The sequence below is a fragment of the Bos taurus genome, chromosome 8, assembly GCF_002263795.3.
Source record: "Bos taurus isolate L1 Dominette 01449 registration number 42190680 breed Hereford chromosome 8, ARS-UCD2.0, whole genome shotgun sequence".
In the NCBI taxonomy this organism is placed as follows: Eukaryota; Metazoa; Chordata; class Mammalia; order Artiodactyla; family Bovidae; genus Bos; species Bos taurus.
This window is the reverse complement of record NC_037335.1, coordinates 73,198,662-73,218,364: the sequence shown is the minus strand read 5'-3', so window position 1 is coordinate 73,218,364 and position 19,703 is coordinate 73,198,662. Positions and strand designations below refer to the sequence as shown.

Here is a 19,703-nt window from a genome sequence, read left to right as displayed (position 1 = left end):
CTGCTTACAAATTAAAAAAAAATCTGTGCTTATTAATTATGCAGGATTAGTCTAATTATAATTCAGCAAATTAATTAGCGACAGAAGGTGTTCTGAAACATTGGAGTACATTTGCATGTTAAATGGAGAGGCTAGTCTGTAATATATGTAAATTTATGCATGGCTTCATAGTTTAATTTAAAAATTTGCAGCTGCATATGGTATGGGAGCAGGTGAAAAGTCAGTTTTAGTTTAATGATGCTAACAAACATTGGATGGTGTCCTGTCTTAGCAAGAGAATGCATTCATATCTGCTAATCTACAATTCTGTCATCAGAATATAACATTACATAGATGCTCAAACTCAAGGTCATTAGCGAATGGACCCATAGGTGCAATAGGTAGCAAACTGCAGAGAGAAGCAGTGATCAGAGAGACGCAGACTCTCTGAGCTTTTTGCTACATAATCAAACATTGTGTATGGAGTCAGTCGGTATTCTTTTTGGGAAAGTTTACACTCCATCCTGTGTAAAAAGGGGCATCTTTTTGGTATCTATTCTGTTGGGTGTAAATAGTGGTCCAACCTTGATTCCCTTTCCAAATATTCACATTTGCACTTCGTTTCAATTTCCTGGAGCCGTGGGAAAGTTATTACCGAGTTATGAATTAATGGTATGGTAGAGTTTTACACATTGGCCTCAACCATCTGGCAAAACAGTAAAACCAGCGGACCAGGCAGCAGCAAAGGGCTCTTGGTGTAATTGGTGTTCACTGCTCAGCCTAGCATAGACAAGCTTCATGGGGAGGGCAGAAAGGTGCGAGGGGGAGGGGAAGGCTGCAGACGGGGAGAATGCGCCGCTCAGGAAATAGGATGGTAAAGACCCACTAAGCTGATGGCTGGCTAATAACTTCATTTCTTTCACCCAAGTCATCCTGGCATTGGAATGGGAAATAGATTTGTATTCTAGTTCTGAAGTCTCACTGAAAGATATTTTCTGAAGTCAGTCCTTAGCATGTCCAGTGTTGCTCAGATTTCTTTTTTCTTTCTTGATGAGAAAAGAGAGCAAGGGACAGGGTGAAGAAGAGGATACAGGTTAAAAACAACAACAAAAAAGGAAAAGATGGAACCGTGAGCATTGCAAAGAGCCCTCCAAAGACAGTTTATGAGAACAATTGGAATTACAAACATGCTCTTAGTGTTGTGTTTCATTCCAATTCAAGCCCAGAGAGTTCAATTATTATTTTCATTAATGGTGTCAGATTTTCATCCGAGTGCAAAAACAAGCTCTTCTCCTTGGAGATTTTTCTCCCTACAAGCCTCCTGGTGCCAAGTAATGGAATTCAGGAGAGTGAAGACATGTCTGAATACAGAAGGAAAAAAAAATCCCTACATGTAACCTCAGGTCCTCAAGACACTATAGCATGTCGCTGGTCAGAAATAAGTGGCGAATCAAAGAAACCCCTGTTTTTTGCACCTTGGCAGCTGTTTACAGTCGATTGCTTGCCACTTGAGCTATGGGAGACATTCACTTCCAGAGAAATCATGAGATGGCTTTGAAATTAAGCCTGTAGATATGGTGTCGGAATCACATAAGCAGGGGAGTGCTCCCTTCTGGTGCCTAAGTGAACACAGTGGATTCCGCTCAGGAGGCAGTGTGTTTGGTTTAACGAAGGGTCCATTTCCAAACCAAAATGCCACTTCCAGGAGCTTAAAATTGGGAGTGAATGCCGAATAGAAAATGATTTGATGGGGCACGCTGCCAGTCAGCAGGTGTAGGCAGCTCTGAATTCTTCTGCCTGCCACGGGTTACTGGAAACCACCATGAGAATTTTGACCTACCATCTTTTTTGTTCTTGTTGTGCTTTTCCTGCAATCTGTTGTCATGGATTAATTACATGTTCTTCTTCTTTTTTTTTTTCTTTTTAAAGTACTCCTCCCTAAAGATTAAGGGAAGTTCTCCAAGCAGAGTATATACCAATATTGAGAGAGAAACAGTGCAGAGAGAAGCAGGTTTGAATTTGTGGCAACTCCCCTCTGGTAAAGGTTTGTTTGGAAAATGGGCCATTTTCAAGTGTGGCTGGTGAGAAGGGGCAATTCAGAGGAGGCGGGCGTATCAAATAGTAAATGTACCAGTTGACTTCTGGCTTCTCTGTCCATGGGATTTCCCAGCAAGAATACTGGAGTGGGTTGCCATTTCCTCCTCCAGGACTATTCCTGACCCAGGGATTGAACTTGAGTCTCCTGCATTGGCAGGCAGATTCTTTATCACCACGTCACCAGGTACCAGGCATTTACCTAAACACTTCACATGGATAACTAATCCTCACTACTGGCCTGGGAGGTCATGTTACAGAGGATGAAACTAAAGGTCCCTACTTTTTTTTTTTCCAGATATAAATTTTATTTTATTTTTAAACTTTACATAATTGTATTAGTTTTGCCAAACCTACTTTTTTTTCTTTTTTACAATAAATATTAAGCAAGCAAGCAACAACAACAGCAACAATAATAATAACTGCAAAAGCCTTGACATCATCTGGAAATGGCTTCATAGGGACACCTGGTGAGCTGCCACATATAGGACTGAAACTATCTGTCACCAAAGGAGTTTGCTTGCTGGTCTATTTAAAAATCTCCAGTGGAGAAGACTCTCCTCTGTCCCCTGGGTAATGATTTTCAAAATTTAGCTTTGGTGACTTATTCACAAAAAATTTTTCCAAGATTTATTTCAACTTCTTACATGTTTGACTTCCGGCTGTTTTTTTCCTCCCTCCATAGTCCTGATGGATGAATGACTTTGTATTTTCCTCGTCCACTTGAGCAACATTTCACATCCTTTTTGCAGGTGCTGCAGCTATTTGGGCCATGCCTTCTTTGGGTCATGTGGGTTCTTGAGATGTCTTGTTTCCCAAATACCTGATAGACTTGCTTATCTTCCTCTGCAGCTTCTAGTACTGCTACAGAATTTCTAGAGAACACAGTCCCTGATAGGAATGATCGACATTGTTGTTGGCTTGCTTGTCTTGTTTTATAACATGAAGAGTGACTCCATTCTTATTTACAAAGATGAAGGAAGTGATGTGATCTCCTGTGTAGATCAATGAGGTACTGACCACCTACAAAAAAAGAACTGCTTGGCTATGTGTTCCATCTTTTCCTCCCAAAGAAACTTGGCCAAGCTCCCTCCAAAAGTTTTTCTGAGTCAGACAAACCTGAGGTCCACTCCTGGCTCTTCCACTCACTAGCTGCTTGCCTTCGGGCAAGTAACCTAACCTGAGTCTTGATTATCTCCTCTGTAAAATGTGGATGTTAATTCTCCTCCTCCCAGAGTTGAGGGGATTAAACAAAATCATGCATCGTGAATAGTATGAAGTCAATGATTAGGGGCTATTTATTTATTATTATTATAATTATTATAAAAATTATACTTTTAGCCAAGGGGAGTTAGAGTAAATGTAAACAGAAGTAGGGACTTCCCTGGCCGTCCAGTGGTTAAGACTCTGTGCTTCCACTGCAGGGAGCACAGGTTCAGTTGCTGGTCAGGGAACTAAGATCCCACGTGCCACATGGTGTGGCCAAGAAGTAAAAAGAAAAAATGTAATCAGATGTAAAAAAAAATTATATTCCTTAAAATATTTCTTTAAACTTAAATCTTTCAGATCTGAATTTTTTCAATTTCATTGAAATCATGTAGGTGATTAAGCCTTAATGGTAATACAAAAGCCTTAATGGTAATACAAAAGCCTTAATGGTAATACAACCCTTTAGGAATGTCTGTGGAGATTAAAGGTTCTATACCTACTCTATTTGTGTATTTATGTTTATATTTTTAAGGAGCCATTTAAATAAACAGATTGCATAGAAAATCAGCTTATAAAAAGGAGTATTTGAACTTAAATAAGCCAGTCAAATATTTTAAATTGTCTCCTCTTTCCGTGGATCTTCTTGGGTCTTTGTACCAGCCACCATCTTACCAAGCAGATCTCAAGCATCAACGAGCCGTCCTCAGATGTCCCATTGCCACTTTTGTTAGGGTATAGCAAGAGTCAACTGGAAGTTTGACTTCCCAGTGCTTAGTGCTTAGTGGTTCAGTCATGTCTGACTCTTTGTGACTTTTTGGCCTGTAGCCCACCAGACTCCTCTGTCCATGGGATTTTTCAGGCAAGAATACTGGAGTAGGTTGCCATTTCCTTCTCCAGGGGATGTTCCCGACCTAGGGATGGAACCCCCATCTCCTGCATTGGCAGGTGGATTCTTTACCACTGAGCCATCGGAGACTTCCCAAAGTCTCCTCACTTTTATAGACTTGTGTGAGAGTCTTCACAAGGCCTTTAGAGCTCCAGATCCCTTTCTCATCTTTAGCTGACACCTCAACAATCAATAGGTTGATGAAGGTCACATCATTGTCAGGCCAAGGAAGGGACCCACTGCTATCATTCTCCTTGTTTGGGCTGCCTGAGTTTGTATTCTGTTGGAGGCTTTCAAGGGAGGAAAATGTATTTTCTCTACTGTCAGAAGGTTCAAAGAGGACATTACAGTTAAGACCTAAATCAAAGCTAGAACATTATCACTGTGTTTTACACTGGTCTTAAGCGGAAACCAATCACTTAGGGATTTTCCTACCAGATAAAGCAGAGTGAGCTGCCAAATGGACAGTTCTTAGAGTAAGAAAATAGCCCCATGGATACATCCATCCATCATGGCTTCTCCCTCTGCCTGGTCCTGTAAAGAATGTAAGCTTGAAAGAATCCTGGCAGAAGAAAGGCGACTGCCCATTTCTTTCATATATGCTTCTATGATTCAGTGCATCCCAACATAGTTCTCAAAAGTGATATAAAGGTATTCTAAGGTCAGAATTATTTTCTTTTCAGAAGTATGTGCAAACAGAGGAGGCCAATTATATTTTAACTTATTGGACCCTGGAAAACAAAGTTCAGCAGTTAATCCAGATGAAATGTGTCTTCCTCAAAAATCAATACACATAGACCTTTAAGCACCTACATAGTTTATCAACCTTAAATGTGGCTCAGACTTTAGTGATCCAACCTGCATATGTGGCCATTGTAGCTGAGACAGAACCAGATACAGCATCCCAACTCTTGAACTTTGGAGAGGGTGGGAGTTCCCCATCTTCACAGCATGTAAGATGTGGCCATGTCATCACAGACGATGTTTCCAGGTTGGATGGAATTAGAATTTTTTAAGGGAATAAGGAATGAAATTTCAAAGTGAAAGGCATTTTACATATTATTTTGCGTAGACAAAGGCTCTGCATAATGGTAGCTATTACTAGTGCCAAATTCACTTTCTTTGGCTATATACCCCTGTCTAATCTTTTTCTTGGGGGCTTCCCCAGTGGCTCAGTGGTAAAGAATCCACTTGCAGTGCAGGAGACACAGGAGACTCGAGTTCGATCCCTGGGACAGGAAAATCCCCTGGAGGCAGGCATGACAACCCACTCCAGTATTCTTGGCTGGAGAATCCCATGGACAGGGGAGCCTGGAGGGCTACAGTCCATTCAGTCACAAAGAGTCGGACACGACTGAAGCGACTGAGAACACAGTCAATCTTTTTCTTGAAAGAAGCCTCTGTGCCTTCCTCAGTGCTTTCTGAAAGGTTTTTTTTTTTTTTTTTTTAAATTAGAGGTAAATTGAATGTCCTCTTCCACAAATCTGGGGAAATAGTATGCTGGATTTTGCACTGTTGTTTAGTTGCTCAGTCATGTCCAACTCTTTGCAACCCTATGGACTGTACCCAACCCCATGCAACCTGCCAGGCTCCTCTGTCCACGGGATTTTCCAGGCAAGAATACAGGAGTGGGTTACCATTTCCTTCTCCAGGGGATCTTCCAGACCCAGTGATCAAACCCGGATCTCTTGCATTGGCAGGCAGATTCTTTACCACTGAGCCACCAGGGAAGACCTGGGTTTTGCATCAGTCAGATCACTGGCTATAATCTCAGGTCGGGCATGAATATTAAGCAGTTACTCTTCCTGTAATTTAGAGATTTCCCACTGCCCCCACCACCATACCTAAACTTTATACCTTATTTGTACATCTAGTTTGAATCTCAGTTTTTACTTGGGATGGGTTCAGGACATGTCTAGAGCCACCTAGGAGACTTTATTATGTTCTTGAACAGTACTTTGTGCTTTAATATTCCAGAGATTGGGAGAAGAGATTTCTTGGGTACTAGGTAATCTTTGGATTTTGCGTGTGTGCTGTCACTTTAGTCATATCCAACTCTTTGCAACACTATGGACTGTAGCCCGCCAGACTCCTCTGTTCATGGGGTTGCTCCAGGCAAGAATACTGGAGTGGGTTGCCATGCCCTCCTCCAGAAGATCTTCCCAACCCAGGGATCGAACCTGTGTCTCCTGTGGCTCTTGCATTTCAGGTAGATCCTTTACCACTGAACCACTGGGGAAGCGTCTTAGGATGTTTTTCAGACCCGTATTCAGAGGTCTCCAGGCTCATCTCAGAAACCGAAGAAGCACATTTTGCATAGTTTGTGTGTGCCATGGAGGCAAGGATTTTGTCTGTCTTGTTTGGCACTCTGCTGAACCTTCATGGCACACACTCCACACTTAATAATTGGCCAGATGAGTAAAGGAATGAATTCAGCAGGGCTTTTAGTCATAAGCATTTACTTCCGTGGAACTATCATTGACCTAATATTTCCTTTTGGAGTGCTATAATCTCTCTCTCACTCTCCAAGAAACCAGAATCCTTCACAAGTTTTTTGTTGTTGTTGTTTTAAAATTTTTTTCAGACTATGTTTTCTGAAATTTCTTTTTAAACAGTTATATATACGTATATTTGGGCTTCCCAGGTGGCTCAAGTGGTAAAGAATCCGCCTGCCAATGCAAGAGACACAGGTTTGATCCCTGCCTTGGAAAGATCCCCTGGAGTAGGAAATGGCAACCCACTCCAGTATTCTTACCTGGAGAATCTCGTGGACAGAGGAGTCATGTGGGCTGCAGTCCATGGAGTTGCAAAGAGTTAGAGATGAATGAGCACACACAAGTACACTCATATATATTTTAACTTTTAAAAAACTCTTTACAGTTTGCTTTCGGAGGATACTAGAGAACCAATTCATTATTATAAAAACCGGTAAATAAGGAGGAATTATCTAGCATTTCTTTTGAGTTACCTATACAAAGTTAAGCAGTGATATTGATATATAGTTTACATACTATAAAGTTCACCCATCCAAAGTGTACAATTCAATGGTTTTTTGTATATTGACTGAGTTGTGTAACCATCACCATGATCTAATTGGTGCAGGAAGCATAGAACTCCAGATGGGGCTTGCAGCCAGAAAAATCCACCAGTTCAAATCCTTGTTTCTGTTGCTGACAAGCAGTGTGATCTTGGGGCAAATTTCATAAGTTCTTGGCACCTTTGTTTTTCCTAGCTGTGAGATGATTCGCCACTTATATAGTTGTTGTGGGAAATAAATGAGGCGATGGATATCGAGCACATAGCTTGGAGTATGGCACAGAGCTGACATCTGGCAAACTTTCCTCCCCCCTCCCTGTGAATCTGTACCTTTAAGCTACTGGGCCACACAAGATGGTAGGCAGGGGTAGCGATGGCTGTTATCTGTGATATTCCTTGCTACGTTCTCCTTCTGCCAAAGCACAGAGAAAGGATCCTAAGAGAATAGCCTCTTATTCAATAACCAGCCCATCAACATCTGGCCAAGGTATCAACCAAGATGCCTCAATTTCTACCCATCAGCTTATCTTGGTGATTCTTCTTTCATAGTCTCTGTTCAGGAGGGTTGTCCTCTCTCAGAAAACCCCTGCACACACCCCCTCTTGGACTTCAATAAGTCATAGACTTTTATCTTCAGAAGTTTCTTCTAATGTTTCTTCTCCTAATGTTCAGGAGGGTTGTCAACTTTATGCATTTTTCTTTGCATTCACAGAATGTTAATGTTGGAAGAAACACTGGAGATAATCCAGTTAAACCCTCCTAACAGTCCATGGGGTCACTAAGAGTCGGACACGACTGAGCAACTTCCCTTTCACTTTTCACTTTGATGCATTGGAGAAGGAAATGGCAACCCACTCCAGTGTTCTTGCCTGGAGAATCCCAGGGACGGGGGAGCCTGGTGGGCTTCCGTCTATGGGGTCGCACAGAATCGGACACGACTGACACAACTTAGCAGTTGTTAGTAGGACACAGCTTAGCAGCAGCAGCAACAGTCAAAGAAACTGAGGCCCAGAGGAGTGAAGTGACCTGCTTCCATAATTGGTAGGAACTCAAGACTCGTACACTGTCAGCATTTAATAGTGTAGTGAAGGAATGAATGCCTTAGAGTCTGTTCTCATGCCTCACTGGACCCAGGAATCAGATTGAAAGCTGAGGGCTTGAGTTCAGGTTTGGATCCCACTCTCTATTCCCCTTTCTTTAATAAAACAAGGATAAACCTGTCGCCATTAGCCTGCACTCATAAGCAATGAGATCAGAAGCCTAGCCGGAAGTACTGCGATAAGTGGTTAGAATATTTCTGAAGTCAACATTGTTTGGAGAAAGTGAAAATTACAACTTCCAGCCTGATGAGTCTCTGCGTGTTTGGTCTGAATCCTGTGGTTCACTTTGGTTTCCCATTTCTGAGTGGAAAGAGCTGATGTTTTCCAGGCTTCACAGGGATCTAGAGGCAGGGGATTTGTTCTCTGCAAGTTACCCTATGGTTAGTGGCTGAGATGGTGAATAGGGGGTTCTGTACCAAGCCCCCTGAGCATGGCGGGTGCAGGGGGTGGAGGGGAGGAAGGTGGGAGACATCAGTAAAAGGAAGGGAAGAAAACTGGAGAGGTCAGTAAGCTCCATGTGTATGTGTGTTGCACACTCAGTCGTGTCTGACATTTTGTGATCCCCTGGATTCTCTGTCCATGCCAGGCTCTCTGTCCATGGGATTCTTCAGGCAAGAAGACTGAAGCAGGTTGCCATGCCTTCCTCTAGGGGATCTTCCTAACCCAGGGGTTGAACCTGTGTCTCTTGCATTGGCAGGCAGATTCTTTACTGCTGAGCCACCTGGGAAGTCCCAGAACTCATTTAAATTGATTTCTAGGTCCACATCTGAAATTCACAGGCCATAATTTCTGGTGCTAGCCGTTTAGAAGTAGTTATATTTTCTTTTAGAAAGTACTATACAATGTAAGAGAATTTTTGTTCCCTCTCTCTCTCACCTCCTCCCTCCCTCCTCTGCCCTTCACTTCCCTTTTGTGAACAGGATGTTATATCCTTAGTGTGCTGGGTGCTGGGTAGGTTACAAACTCAGACCCTAGGCAGGCAAAAGAGTCAAAATGGGGAGGGGTTTTCTAACCAAAGAACTGTTAAGGGTCCTAATTTAAAATGAATAAAGTCTTTCAGCAGGCCCCCTCTTTCCCTAAATCAATTTGATTTTATGTAAACATTTATCTCCTTTGCACTTCCATACCATGCATCTAATAATGCCTTGGTGAACATTAATGTTTTCAGTAGGTACATTTTGGAGAAAGAGGGGATTGGGTAGATGAGGGGAAGTATAACAAAGTGAAAGCGTTATAAGGAGCCCAGTGGTGGTGAAACTTTCCAAAAACCAAGGAATTTGTGAGAAAGAGAAATTTTGGTTTTAGTAGGGGAAAAGATGTAAATTACTGATCAGTTGAGGGGGGGTGTGAGTGACAGTGCTCAGTTGCTAAGTCGTGTCCAACTCTTTTCAACCCTATCTATAGACTGTTGCTTACAAGGTTCCTTTCTCCATGAGATTGTCCAAGGAAGAATACTGGAGTGGGTTGTCATTTCCTTCTCCAGGGGATCTTCCTGACCCAGGGATCGAACTTGCATCTCCTGCATTGGCAGGAGAATTATTTACCATTGAGCCACTTGGGAGAGAGTGGGTGTTAGAGAGCAAATTCCATGTGAGGTCAGGGGTTGTTGGTTGGAAAGAGACTCAAGTGAGAAAATGGCTGATTTTAAGTCTTTTGTGACAGCATTTCCAGGCATTTTAAGTGGCTGTTGGTGACCCTTCTAGGAGGACACAAGTGAAAATATACTCCCCCTTAAAAAAGAAAATGTTTGAATTCTGATTAACCTGTTGTTAAATACAAGGCCGCTTTCTTTTCTAACATGCTCCAGCTGCTCTAGACAAACACCCCATTGCACTTTCGAAAGCAGAGGCAGGTTGCGAGCTTGAACACTACAGAAAGCATCAAGGGGCATCTCTTCTGCCTTGTCATTCTCTGCCTGGTACCTCAGATAACAGCCCTGGACACCTCCATGGCCCAGGAAGTGATGCCTAACCTCCCACCCCAGAAAAGATTCAAAAAGAGAAACGAAAAGCAGATGCTATAAAATTTGAAAATAATATTTAGCTATTCTTTCCAAATTCACACCCAACCTTATTCATACATAGGGGTCAGGAGCACTTGGTCAAATATTTTTAGTAAATCTAGAGAAAATGCTCTAAAGAGTGCAATTCCTCTTCTCTCCTCTTTCATCATTTACTGTTTATCCTCCCATCAGTGTTTTCTTTTTTTTTTAAAGTGGTAAATACAATTAATTGGAGCACTCTCTAATTCTTTTGTGCGATCGTGAAAAAAATAAAAATAAACAGAAGGGCACCATGGGAGCATCTCACCAACCGTTGCTTTAAAAAATATAATTTTTGGAAGCATTGTTGATTTCTACTTATTTTTGTTGGTAAATCCTGGGGAAAATGTATATCTTTTCCTTTAAAGTTCTAATTCAAGGCATGGATGTGAGAGTTCTGAAGGGACTTTGGGACTGCGGTAAAATTTCGTTGTCATAGTAACAGAAAGGGAAATAGGCCTTGCTCACCTGGGACTTTAACACTGCAAAAGCTGAATTTTTTTTTTTTTTAAGGAAAAGGACTCTGCAAGTGAAATAAATGAAAAACTTATGTATTTCAAAACAAAATTCCAAACATTAAACAGGTAAATGGCTGAAAAGACCAACTTCTGCCATTTTTCTTGGTTTCTGTCCTCATCTGATCAAAGAAGCCCAATTCTAAAAGTGCACAGAAGGGTTATCTAGAATATTACTGGCTTAAAAATATGTCTTACGAATGGTAACCTCAGACGGGTATTCTGCACCTTTGTATTTTTCTGGATAATCTATTGAAGGTCTGAAAGGACATTCACACTTGTTAATAGTCATAAAAACCCCAGCATATACCTGCACAGACTGTCTTAGGAGAGTAACATGGTTTTCTGATTTCATATCTATCGGTTGAAAATATCAGACCCCCTTTGTGTACGAGGGTTTATGTGTGAGGTGTGTGCATGTGCAAATGTGTGTGGCCAGCAGAAAGCGACATATGTGAGGAACCCTGGGATTCTGAGCTAAGTCATGTCATTTTTAACCCTCTGGAGAGAGATATTTTTGTACAGCAGGAGTTACTCCTGTTTGTGAAGCCTTTCTTCTTCTTCTCTCTCTCTTTTTTTATTTGAGAAAGAGCACACCCTAGCCACTCGGGGCCAGTGTACAAACCAGAACCCAGTTTGTGAACCACTCCACAACCCTCAACAGTGACGGAGCTGACTTGGGACCCAAAACATCCAAATTTGCAAACTGCAGACGGTCAGCTAGCATTCCTTCCCAGGCAGGGCTGGCTGAAATTCCCCAGACCTGAAATCCAATCACTTTCCAATCAAATCTAATATAATGCAGATATAGTCTCTCTTAAAAAATGTTTACTTAAAAAGGTAACACATTGCTTTCTCTTCACAGATTCTTTTTAAAATTTTTCCTCAAGTGCAATCAGAATTGTTTGAAAACAGCAGGAAACCCAAGGGACATGAGAAGGTTTCAGGTAAGGGACCTGCAGTTCTTGCCTGGTAAATAAGTCATCCTATTTCTTCTCTCCTTAGCTCTCTCTTTTTTCCTTTTCCTTTTTTTTTTTTTTTATTCCCCCCTAGAAAATATTATTCACGGATGCTGCTAACAATAAAAAAAGATTACTCTAAATGATCACCCTCTTCAGATAGTACTGAAGGTTTTTTCATTTTGTAATGTTTAGGACTTCTGTGTCCACTGCCAGAGCCCCAGGGGAAGGGCACCAACCCAGGCTGGAGATTTGATTTTAAGCCCTGAGGCTGCCCTGTGCACACACAGCTGCCCACAGCAGGAACCATGATCTTGATATTCAGCCACCTTGGGATTTTTCAAAGCAGCTTCTCTGTGCTTTCTGCAAGCAACAGCCTCTTCCTTTCCTTTGCCACCGATTAACTATTCAGTGGTCTCTCTCGGAGTGTCTGGGAGAGCAGCCGCCTAAGCAGCCGTGGTCACTTTAAGATCTCAGCATGACAACAAGACCCACGGGACAGTAACCCAGCTGCCTGGCAGTTAAATCTGCCACCAGTTTCATCACCCCTGCCACTGATGTACCGGGGATACAAGCTAATAAAAACACAGAGCGAGGCAAAGTGTGTCAGGTTGGAGATGTGAGGCAGGGCAGCCCGCTTGGCCCCCTTCCTTCATCTTTGATGGATCCACATTTCACCCACCAAATGGCTTTCCTGCCGTTCGTGGCCAGTCGAAATACCTCCCACCCCATTCCCCATAGAAAAATGGGAAACGTGTTAAACAATAGTATTCTAGCTTGAGACTTTAAAATCCTGGCAGCAACGTGGGAGATGGGGACGCTTAGCCTCACGTTTCAGGTGGGGAAAGCAAGATTCTGGGAGTTTAAATAACTCAACTGTTACCCCAGGAAGGAGATGGTAGAGCTCGGAGCCAGCGTCTGATCAAACTCCTTGCGCTGGACCCTGAGTTCACAGCATGTGCATCTGTTAGGCTTATGCTTGCTATTGCCTTTATGGAGAGTCTTGATAATTTCTGAACAAGGGGCCCATATTCTTATTACACTGGACCCTACAAAGGATGCGGCTGCTCCTGTCTGGCATTCGGAGCACTTCTGTGATTTAGCTGTGGCGTTATTAAAGAGTTAACAGGAGAGATGGGTACGGGCAAGGCCACTGAGCACAACCTGGAAAACCAAAAGTTCCTCTAATTTTTTTTTTCACTGAATCGTGAGTATCGAACAATCTTCTGGTGACCAGGATGTTTTCTGATTCCTTGTTTAACACTAATACCAGCCTCTCCTAAAAAGTTAAACCTTGTTTCTTCATCCTATCGACTCTTTTCCTTGCTGTATGATATGAAGACAAATAGAAACAAGAGGATTTTCTTGGGGGTCAAGCAGGAACATTGTGCATAGTGGAAGCTTATGGCACTCAGTTTCCAAATGGAAACATAAATAATTTCTGTCCAAAAAAACAGTGGAATTCCAAAGTGCCCAGATGATCTAAGCTTAGCTTTCATGTCCAGAAGAAGGAGAGGCAGGGAAAGAAGCTGGCAGCTTAGATTTGTATCCACCCTTATTCTCTATCATCCCTTCCAAAGAGCTTTAAATTTGAGAAGACACTTCTAAGAAGCTTTTAATAGAATGCATTGTCATTTTATTATTTTACCTTTATTTATCCCTGATTTTAGAAATGTACTCACTAAACAAATGCACCTAATATTTCCTTTACTTCTCGAAAACTTCTCTAAATGAAGTTTATAATGAGCCTGAATTAAAAAAAATTTTTTTAAGTGGATTTTTGAGTCATTATTTGGACACAAAAACTTTCTTGGTAATTTAGGTACAAATACAGTCAATGAGCCTGAATTTTTAACAGGGTTAGAATAGATATTGTTCATCTCAAAATATGAGAAGTTCTTATCCTATGAGAATGTACTTGACTTTTGCAAAGACAATGAAAAAGTTTTTTATAAGCTTGTGGATTCTATGATTGTCTCATTTCCAGGGTACAGGTAAAGTCAACAGGAAAAAAGTCTTTTGCATTTTTTTACTGAGATATAACTCATATAACATATTCACAATGTGCAAGACAGTAGGTTTTGGTATATTCACAATGTTGTGTAACCATCACCACCATATCATTCCTGAACATTTCCATCATCACAGGAGGAAACCCCATACTTCTCAATTCCTTTTTCTCTCCGCCCACTGACAACCACACATCTGCTTTCTGTCTCTACAGATTTGTCTGTTCTGGACATTTCCTATAAAGAGAATCATACAATATGTGGCCTGTAGTCTCTGGTTTCTTTCACTTAGCATGATGCTTTCAAGGTCCATCCATGTTGCAGCATGTATATTTCATTCCTTTTGTATGGCCGAATAATAGTCTATTGTAAAATATACCACATTTTAAAAATCTGTACATCAGTTGATGGACACTTGGGTTGTTTCTGTTTCTTGGCTTTTACAAATAACGCTGGTGTGAACATTCATGTATAAGTGTTTTTTTTGTGGACATGGTTTTGATATCTTGAGTATATACCTAAGAGTAGAATTTCTGGGTCATATGATAACAACAGTTTAAGTTTTTGAGGAACTGACCAGCTGCTTTCCACAGTGGCTGCACCATTTTATGTTCCCACCAGTAATATATAAAGGTCTCAATTTCTTGATATAGTTGCCGCTACTTGTTTTCTGTTTAAAAAGAAAAAATCCTGACCATCCTATAAGTGTGAAGTGGTATCTTATTATGGTTTTGATTTGCTTTCCCTAATGACTAATGCAGAGAAGGCAATGGCACCCCACTCCAGTACTCTTGCCTGGAAAATCCCATGGATGGAGGAGCCTGGTGGGCTATAGTCTGTGGGGTTGCTAAGAGTCGGACATGACTGAGCGGCTTCACTTTCACTTTTCACCTTCATGCATTGGAGAAGGAAAATGGCAACCCACTTCCAGTGTTCTTGCCTGGAGAATCCCAGGGACGGGGCAGCCTGGTGGGCTGCCGTCTGTGGGGTCGCACAGAGTTGGACACGACTGAAGCGACTTAGCAGCAGCAGCAGCAATGACTAATGATTTGAGCGTCTTTTCATGTACTTTTTGGCTATTTGCATATCTTCTTTAATGAAAAGCCTAAAACTGAGTGATTTCACTTTCTTTGTAAATGTGTTAGTCGTTCAGTCGTGGTCGACTCTTTGTGACCCCATGGACTGTAGCCTGCCAGGCTCCTTTGTCCGTGGAATTCTACAGGCAAGAATACTGGGATGGGTTGCCATTTCTTTCTCCAGGAGATTTCCCAACCCAGGGATCGAACCTAGGTCTCCTGCATTGCAGGCAGATTCTTTACCATCTGAGCCACCAGGGAAGCCCAAATGTCTAATTCAAATCCTTTAAGTGAAGTGAAGTAAAAGTCACTCAGTCGTGTCTGACTCTTTGTGACCCCATGGACTATACAGTCCATGGAATTCTCTAGGCCAGAATACTGGAGTGGGTAGCCTTTCCCTTCTCCAGGGGATCTTCCCAACCCAGGGATCGAACCAGAGTCTTCTGCATTGCAGGCAGACTTTTTACCAACTGAGCTATTGCCCATTTTCAAATTAGGTTACCTTTTTATTGTTGAGTTTTAGGAGTTCTTGATGGGCTTCCAAGGTGGTGCTACTGGTAAAGAATCCCCCTGCCAGTACAGGAGATACAAGAAACACAAGTTCAATCTCTGGGTCGGGAAGATCCCCTGAGGAGGGCATGGCAACCCACTCCTGTGTTCTTGCCTGGAGAATCTCATGGACCCGGAGCTTGGCAGGCTGCAGTCCGTAGGGTCAAATAGAGTCAGACATGACTGAGGCAACTTAGCAAGTGTTCTTTATATATTCAGAATACTAGGCCCTCAGATAGATGATTTGCAAATATTTTTCTCATTTTATCACTGGCTTTTCACATTCTTGACAGTATCCTTTGATTCACCAAATTGGAAGGTTTTATACTGTACTCAGATTCTCTTGGGCTTCCCTTGTGGCTCAGCTGGTAAAGAATCTGCTTGCAATGCAGAAGACCTGGGTTCAGTCCCTGGGTTGGGAAGATCCCCTGGAGAAGGGAAAGGCTACCCACTCCAGTATTCTGGTCTGGAGAATTCCATGGACTATAGTCCTTGGGGTCACAAAGAGTCGGACACGACTGAGCGACTTTCACTTCACTTCACTTCACTTCAGATTCTCTTATGAATATAGCCTTCTATGAAAGATCTTTAAAGTGGAGAAAGGCTTGCTTATATGCTCTGAAGGTCAAGTAAGAAACTTGGATCAAGTTTAGTATATGAAACAAAACCAGAGATAGTAGGTAGTTATGAGAATGAGCTGAAGGAATGGTAGCTTAGGAATTCCTAGAATATATACATATATATATATAGTCTGAATTTTATAAATATATATAAATATAATCTATGTATTATAAATTTATACTTGTATGTATAATTCAGAATGACAAATATAATAATTTTAAAACATATGGACAAATAACTTCAATTCTCTACCTTTGGTATAGAATCAAACATAGATTTAATCTGAAGTATTTTTTTTTTTTTGGGTGGAAATTTTGATCTGAGCAGAATAAAAATACAAAATATTTCTAACCAAATCATGGATCCAAGCAAACTCTCTCTCCTCTCTCCTCTCTCCTCTTCCCACTCTTCTCCAAACACTGGTAGAACCTAGGTTCCTTTTCCAAAAACCATCAAATAACAAAATCATTATATCACACATTTTCCAACTTGAACCAAACCTCTCTTTCATTCAATTCAAGTTCTAACTATCGTGGGTATATAAAATATTTATTGAAACATAAGCGTTTTAATTCTTTTTTGGGCTCAGACCCCTTTGAGAATTTCATATAAGCTATAGTTTTGTCCCAATAAAAAGCTATGTTTCAACAAAGTTACATTTAAAATTACAAGGGTTCCCAAACCTCTTAAAACATCTCTGAGAAGTACATGGACCCCTGATCTAAGTAAATGAAATTTATCTGATACCCAGTGGACATCCTCTATGTAATTTAACCCTTACAATAGGGACCTGTCCATTCTTGACTTTAAAGACCACCTGTTCCCAGATGCCTCCTGGATCCATATCATCAGACTTTTCTCCCTTCTCTGGAGCTGTAGAAACCCAGCTTTACCTCCCTCCTGGGCCTCTTCTCTTAGATGACTAATGAACTCATGCTCAAGGCAGAACTCAGTCCCACCTCCCTGATCCATGCCTTCCTCAATTATTATTAAAGCGTCACTCCCTCCTGCTAAGTATCTATAAAATCCACCTCCCTCTCCTGAAAAACTGCCACAGACCCTTGTCTCTCCTCCTTTGTCTAATCTATCCTCAGCACGGCTGCCAAAGTGATCTTTTAAAACATGTCTGCTGCTGCTGCTGCTAAGTCGCTTCAGTCGTGTCTGACTCTGTGCGACCCCATAGACGGCAGCCCACCAGGCTCCCCTGTCCCTGGGATTCTCCAGGCAAGAACACTGGAGTGCGAGTAAAACATGTCACTCCTCTGCTTAAGTATGTTATAACTATCTCCTGTCTGTGGACAAAAGCTTGGATATGAAAGGGCATGGCTGAGAAATAGCTTCATAACAGGCAGGCTTCTGCCATGCACCCCACCTAATGCTTCCATATGCCCCCCACCCATCAGGCACACGTCACTAATTTCTGTTCCACGTGGAACAGACTGCTTAGAGACTTCCCATGTGTTCACCCTTCTGCCTGGGAAGCCTTAACTCCTCTCCAGTCTGTGACTTCTGCTTATTTTTCAAGATATACCTGTCACCTCTTCATTGAGGCACTTTTTAAAAGAAATTTATTTTATTGAAATATAGTTGATTATAATGTTGTTAGTTTTTGCTATACAGCAAAGTGTTTCAGATGTGTGTGTGTGTGTGTGTGTGTGTGTGTTAGTTGTTCAGTTGTGTTCGACTCTTTGAAATCCCAGGGACTGTAGCCACCAGGTTCCTCTGTCCATGGAATTCACCAGGCAAGATACTGGAGTGAAGAACAAAAAAAAAAAAAGAATACTGCAGTGGGTAACCATGCCCTTCTCCAGGGAATTTTCCCAGCCCCAGAACTGAACCTGCATCTCTTGCATTGCAGGAGGATTCTTTACCATTGAGCCACCAGGGAGCTCCCCGCTCAATATATATATATATATAAATATATATACACACACATATATATGTGTATATATATATATATGTATATGTATATATACATATATGAATACATATATGTATATATATGTACATGTATATATATGTATATAGTTTCATATTCTTTTCCATCGCAATTTTTTTTTTTGGTTGCACTGGGTTTTTTGTTGTGGCTAGCACTAGGGCTTAGTTGCTCTGAGGCACATGGGATTGTGGTTCCCTGACCAGGGCTCCAACCTGAGGCCTCTGCATTGGAAGGTGAATTCTTAATCACTGGACCACCGGGGAAGTCCCTCCATTTCAATTTATCACAGGATATTGAATATAGTTCCCTGTGCTATACAGTTGGATCTTGTTTTTGATCCATCCTAGTTGTAATAGTTTGCATCTGCTAAGCCCAAACTCCCAATTCATCCGCCTCCCCCACAGTGAGGCACTTTTGGACTTTTCCTGGCGGACTTATTGGTTCTTGCTTCTGTGCCAACATACTTCTCTACAAGCTTCTACTAATGCCATTGATCACATTGCCTTGCAATTATGATTTGTCTAAGAGGCTATGTGCTGCTTGAGGGTAATTGGCATGTTTTATTTATATTTTTATTTTTTCCCAATGCCAGTCATTCTTTGGAGCTCCAAAAATGGTCATTAAATGAATTAAGAGAAGAAAGAAAGAAAAGGAAGGAAGGAGCAGAGGAAGGAAAAAAAAGAAAAGGGCCCCCAAAGTATATCTAAATCCATGGACCATGAAGGCAGAAAATCACTTCTGCCCTCCTTGAAATGGAACAATTAGGTAACACGCAGATTAACAGCTCGGTAAAGGAAAGGTAAAGAAATTAATGTCTAGTTTAAGCTGACAGGCCTGTTAAGACATAATGAACCCCATTCTTTATTTCTCCGAATGGTGGGTGGAGAGCGGGCAGCTGGAAAACCCAGAGAAAAATCAAGCCATTTTCTTGGAAGACTCAGGCACGTTGTCATTTCCCACATTCAAGTCCTAAAACATAGTAGAAGTTGACAACAATCAGGACTTTTGTTGCCAATTCACTCTCATAGACAGGCTGCCTGGTTCTGCTCCAAGTTATAGTGAAAACACAGATGCCCTCTTTCATTGATTCATTCACCCAACCAATGCTGTTGAGGAAATTCTATGTGCCTGGCACTATCCTAGGTGCTGGAAGGATATGTGTGTGTGTTTGGTCAATAAGTCATGTCTATCTCTTTTGCAAGCCCGTGGACTGTAGCTCTCCAGGCTCTTCTGTCCATGGGATTTCCCAGGCAGGAATACAGAAGTGGGTTGCCATTTCCTTCTCCAGGGGAGGTTCCCAACCCAGAGATCAAACTCACATCTCTTATATCTCCTGCATTGGCAAGTGGGTTCTTTACCACTAGTGCCACTTGGGAATCCCTTCCCATCATATGGGCAGCACCAACTGGTACATTACTCATTCTGGAGTTGGTGGCAGGTTCCTCGGATCTCCAACTCCAGAATCATTTAAAATGAATCCCTTTCCACTTGTAGCTTTATTACTGGGATAAATATTCTTACTGTCATTTGCTGAATTTTTCTGGGTGACTCTCAGATGTCTCAAGTTCACCCTTACATAGTGCTTAGCTGCTCAGTCATGTCCAACTCTTTGCGACCCGGTGGATTGTAGCCCGCCAGGCTCCTCTGTCCATAGGATTCTCCAGGCAAGAATACTGGAGTTGGTTGCCAT

General features: G+C 41.7%; 1 protein-coding gene across 1 annotated transcript in view; it reads left to right on the top strand.

Annotated features, from left to right (window-relative positions):
* The window catches only part of EBF2 (EBF transcription factor 2), a 219,743-nt gene that overhangs the window by 141,973 nt on the left and 58,067 nt on the right, over nt 1–19,703 (top strand). Inside the window, 1 exon segment of the mRNA NM_001077939.1 lies at nt 11,726–11,807. Coding sequence (NP_001071407.1) covers nt 11,726–11,807 — 82 coding nt within the window.